This window comes from Acanthisitta chloris, unplaced genomic scaffold (genome assembly GCF_000695815.1).
Source record: "Acanthisitta chloris isolate BGI_N310 unplaced genomic scaffold, ASM69581v1 scaffold22399, whole genome shotgun sequence".
Lineage (NCBI taxonomy): Eukaryota > Metazoa > Chordata > Aves > Passeriformes > Acanthisittidae > Acanthisitta > Acanthisitta chloris.
In genome coordinates, this window is record NW_008691115.1 from 1 (window position 1) to 4,109 (window position 4,109).

At 61.9% G+C, this 4,109-nt stretch overlaps 1 protein-coding gene across 1 annotated transcript; it reads left to right on the forward strand.

Moving 5' to 3' along the window:
* Window positions 1–3: 3 nt before the first annotated feature.
* LOC103809299 (chromosome unknown open reading frame, human C17orf70) lies at window positions 4–4,076 on the forward strand (the record flags this gene model as incomplete). The annotated part of the gene is made up of 5 exons (XM_009082129.1): window positions 4–145; window positions 817–967; window positions 2,129–2,883; window positions 3,162–3,298; window positions 3,960–4,076. Coding segments are annotated over 5 exons (1,302 nt in total), but the record flags the coding sequence as incomplete, so codon positions are not given.
* Between the last annotated feature and the right edge of the window lie 33 nt (window positions 4,077–4,109).

Consider the following 4,109-nt stretch of genomic DNA (forward strand, 5'->3'; position numbering starts at 1 on the left):
GCCGTCGACCTGGATGGCGGTGGAGACTCCTCAGACCCCGCGGATGCGGAGAGCGGCGCCGGCGTGCTGCCCCCGGTCCTGTCCCCAGCCAGCCTGAGCATCTGTAGTGTCGTGGCTCTCTCCTTGTCCTCTCGGGCGTCAGAAGGTACTGGGGGCCGTGTGGGATGAGGGGCAGTGGGGTGGGATCCCATCTATCCCCCACTTATCCCTCCCTGGGGCTCTGTGCAGGCTGGGATGGGTTCCATCCTTGGTTGTGTAAGTTGTCCCTGTCCAGTGTGAGTTGGGATGAGCTCCAGCTCTTCCCTGGCAACTCCAGTTTGTCCCCAGATGCTCCAGCTCTTCCCTGCCCATTCCCAGTCCCTCCACTTGGCATTGCAGGAGGTATCCAGTCCACTCAGGTTCCTGTGGGCTTCTTGCATAGGGACAAACCTTGGACGTGTCTAATCCAGCTGAAATGAAGCTCCCCCCAAAAAGGGGGTGTTGGGTGTGCTGCTGTCTGGACTCACTGCCCATGGAGCAGTGTGTGTCACCAGCAGGGACCCTGCTGGCAGCTGTGACCCTCTGTCACTGCTGGCCTTGGCTGCGTCCAGGGAGCCTGGCTGGGGTGGTGGGACAGGACAATGTCCCTTCTTGGGGGGCTGCATACAATCTGGGCGTGCTGTGGTGGTCCTGTCTCTGTCATACCTCTCTGTGACACCTCTGCTCCCACTGTCCTGGGGCAGGCAGTGCCACCCTCTGCTCCCTGTATCCCCCCACAGCCATGCAGGGAGACCCCCCTGCCCTCCTGGCCCCCCACAGCTCTGTCTGTGCCCACAGGTGAGTCGGAGCTGCTGGCTCTGTCGGCCAAGGGTCGCCTAGTGTCCTGTGGCCTGTGCAGCCCTGAGGAGCCAGACGTGGAGCTGACACCTGCCGAGATCGGACGGAGGATCAAGGAGCTGCTGTCGGGGATAGGGGACACCTCAGAGAGGTAAAGGACTGCATGGGCATCGAGCTGGGGGTGGTTCAAGGCTCTGCCAGTAATTAATCATCAAATTATGAAATGGTTGGTTTAGGAGGGACCTTAAAGATTATCTCATCCCACCTCTGCTACAGCAGGGACACCTTCCACTTGTTCGGGTTGTTCCAAGTCCCATCCAACCTGGCCTGGAACATTTCCAGGGATGGAGCAGCCACAGCTTCTCTGGGCAACCCCTGCCATGGCTTCCATCAGCACCCTCACAGGGGAGAACTTCTTCCCAATATCCCATCTACCCCTGTCCTCTGGCAGTGGGAAGCCATTCCCCCTTGTCCTGTCTCTCCAGGCCCTTGTCCCAAGTCCCTCTGCAGCGCAGCTCTCTCTCCTTCAGGCATGGGAAGGGGCACTGAGATCTCCCCAGAGCCTTTGTTCCCCAGGCTGAACACCTCCAGCTCTCCCAGAGCTTTTTCTCCTGGAGAACTGCTCCAGCATTCACCTTTCCTGGCTGGGAAACCCCCCAGCCTTGATAACACAAACCCAGTGTGTGAGGGCAGCCCCTCCCCATGGCACAGCCACCCCAGCACCTCGAGCAGGTGGGAAGGGGCACTGAGATCTCCCCAGAGCCTTTGTTCCCCAGGCTGAACACCTCCAGCTCTCCCAGAGCTTTTTCTCCTGGAGAACTGCTCCAGCATTCACCTTTCCTGGCTGGGAAACCCCCCAGCCTTGATAACACAAACCCAGTGTGTGAGGGCAGCCCCTCCCCATGGCACAGCCACCCCAGCACCTCGAGCAGGCTGGCAGCAGCAGCCTGTGTGCCAGAAGGTGCCACAGGCAGTGTGCCAGGCGCCTGCCACGCGTGCCAAAGCGGCAGTAACAGGCAGGGCAGGCACGTGCCTCCATCCCCCGTGGCTGTCTGTGCATGGGGAGGGTGTGGGTGAGCCCCCCTCCCTTCACAGGGGCATTCCCAGGGTCTGGCTGGCTGGAGTTGCTCCGTGGGGTTGGCCCTGGTGAGGACATGGATCCAGGGCTGCTGTGGTGGAGCAGCTGAGGGTGACTCTGGGGAATCATCACGAGCTGCTCGGCTCAGCAGTGACGGCACAGCCTTTGGCAGTGCCCTCCTGGTGCTGTCCCAGTGTCCCTCCTGCTGTCTCATCTGTCCCGTTGTCCTTGCAGAGTGTCCTTCCTGAAGAAGGCTGTGGACCAGAGGAACCGAGCCCTGGCCAGCCTGAACCAGGTGATGAACGTCAGTGCAGCACTGCTGTCCAGCCAGGAGGGCCAGAAACCCATCGCCTGCACCGTCACTGCCAACTGGAGCTGCCTCCTGCTCCAGGACACCGTCACCATCTCCTGCCTGCTGGAGAACTGCAGCGAGTACAGCCTGGAGGAGGGCTGGACCCTCTGTGTCCAGCTCCTGGCCAGCCCCTGTGCCTTAGAGGAGGAATCCATGGATTCGGCCACCACCTTCACATTCCCCATCGACCAGCTGCTCCCCGGGAACAAGCGGGAGCTGACGCTGCCCCTCGACCCCACGGCGGACACCAAGCTGGACGTGCCCCTGACCATCTCCTGTGCCCTCTACTACAGTTTAAGGGACATTCTGGGCAGTGGCTCCGACTCCGAGGATGACCTGGATGACTTCCTGCCCGACGACTCTCCGCTCCTGTCCCCGGACAGAGAGGGGATCTGTCTCCCCCTCAGCCAGTGCACCATTGACATGCTCCAGTGCCTCCATTTTGGGAGCAGCCCCCCTGGGCCAGATGCCCCCCCTGCCCCCTCTGACCCTGTGGAGACCTTCCTCAAAGTGTCCCAGGAACAGACTGAGCCCGAGGAAGGGAAACCCTCGGGAGAGGAAAACCTGCCCCCCTCGGCAGCCTCCATCCGCGTGTCCTCGGAGCTGCTGAGAAACGCCCTGAAAACCTCGGAAACAGGTGGGTCTCTGCACAGGAGCACCAGGGGGTGTCCTGGGGCAGGGGTGCTGGCAGGGTGGCACTGTCACAGCCTGTGTGTGTGTGCTGCAGTGCTCACCTCCCCCTTCCTAGGGTGAGGAGGGCTGTGTGACCCCACTGTCACCACCACAGCACGTGTCTGCTCGCTGTGTCCCAGCATGGAGGGGCACAGCCCCCACGTCACCCCTGGCCCCTCAGGTGCTGCCCTGGGTACGTGCTGTCAGCAGTGTCACATCTCTGCCCTGTCCTTTGGTCCCCAGATGTCCCCCTGACCTGTGCCACGCTGCGCTGGCTGCTGGCAGAGAACCCTGGGGCCGAGGCACTGAGCAGCACGGAGGTGGCATCGGCACGTGGCACCGCACCGGACGGTGGCCACGTCCAGCTGCTCGTCACAGAGGCAAGGAATGGGTTAGCCCTGAGCCAGGGAGTGGGTTAGCTTGCAGGGAAACTCCCTATCCCAAAAAGCCAGCTCCTTCCCAGTGCCAAGGAGGAGGGTGATGGCATGGCCATGCCATCTTGACCCCTAGCTGTGGGGCTGGGGCTCCTGTGCTGGGCTGAATGAGCAGTATTCCCATCCCATCTCCCAGCCCTGAGCTTCCCAAAGGCTGTGGTCGCTTCCCTCCCTCTCCATGTGGGTGTCCCACCACCCCAGATATTCTTATTTCCCTGCCAGGCAGGGCAGTATCCCTGTAGATGCCTTGGACACTCATCATGCCCCAGCCTGGCATGGGGCTGGGCTGTGGGAAACAATGGTCTTCCCCTGCTGGCTCTGGAAAACGAGGGGAAAATGGAGCTGGATTTGGTCCCCAGGCACCTGGTGCAAGTGGTTTCATGCCTAAGAGCTCTGATGTCCCCAGGGGTGATTAGTGACAGTGTTAATTCTGCCGGGGCTGAGCCTGCTGGGCTGGGGGCAGCTGCCCCAAGGAAGGGCTGGGCCTGGGGTCTCTGTGCCCAGCTGGGCGGCTTAGGGGTGCAGGGAGCCTCCTGGGGTGCCCTGTGCCCATAGGGAGGAGTCCTAGTCCAGCAAGGGTGACAGTGACACTGCTCTCACTGTCCAGGTGGCCATGAATGACCTGAGCCCAGCAGGTCCCATCCAGGCCGTGGAGATCCTGATGGAGAGCCCATCCCTGGCCCACATGTGCAGGACACACCACGCCGTCATCCGGCGCATCCAGGTACACCTGACTGCATCCCGGGAGACCCCAGGT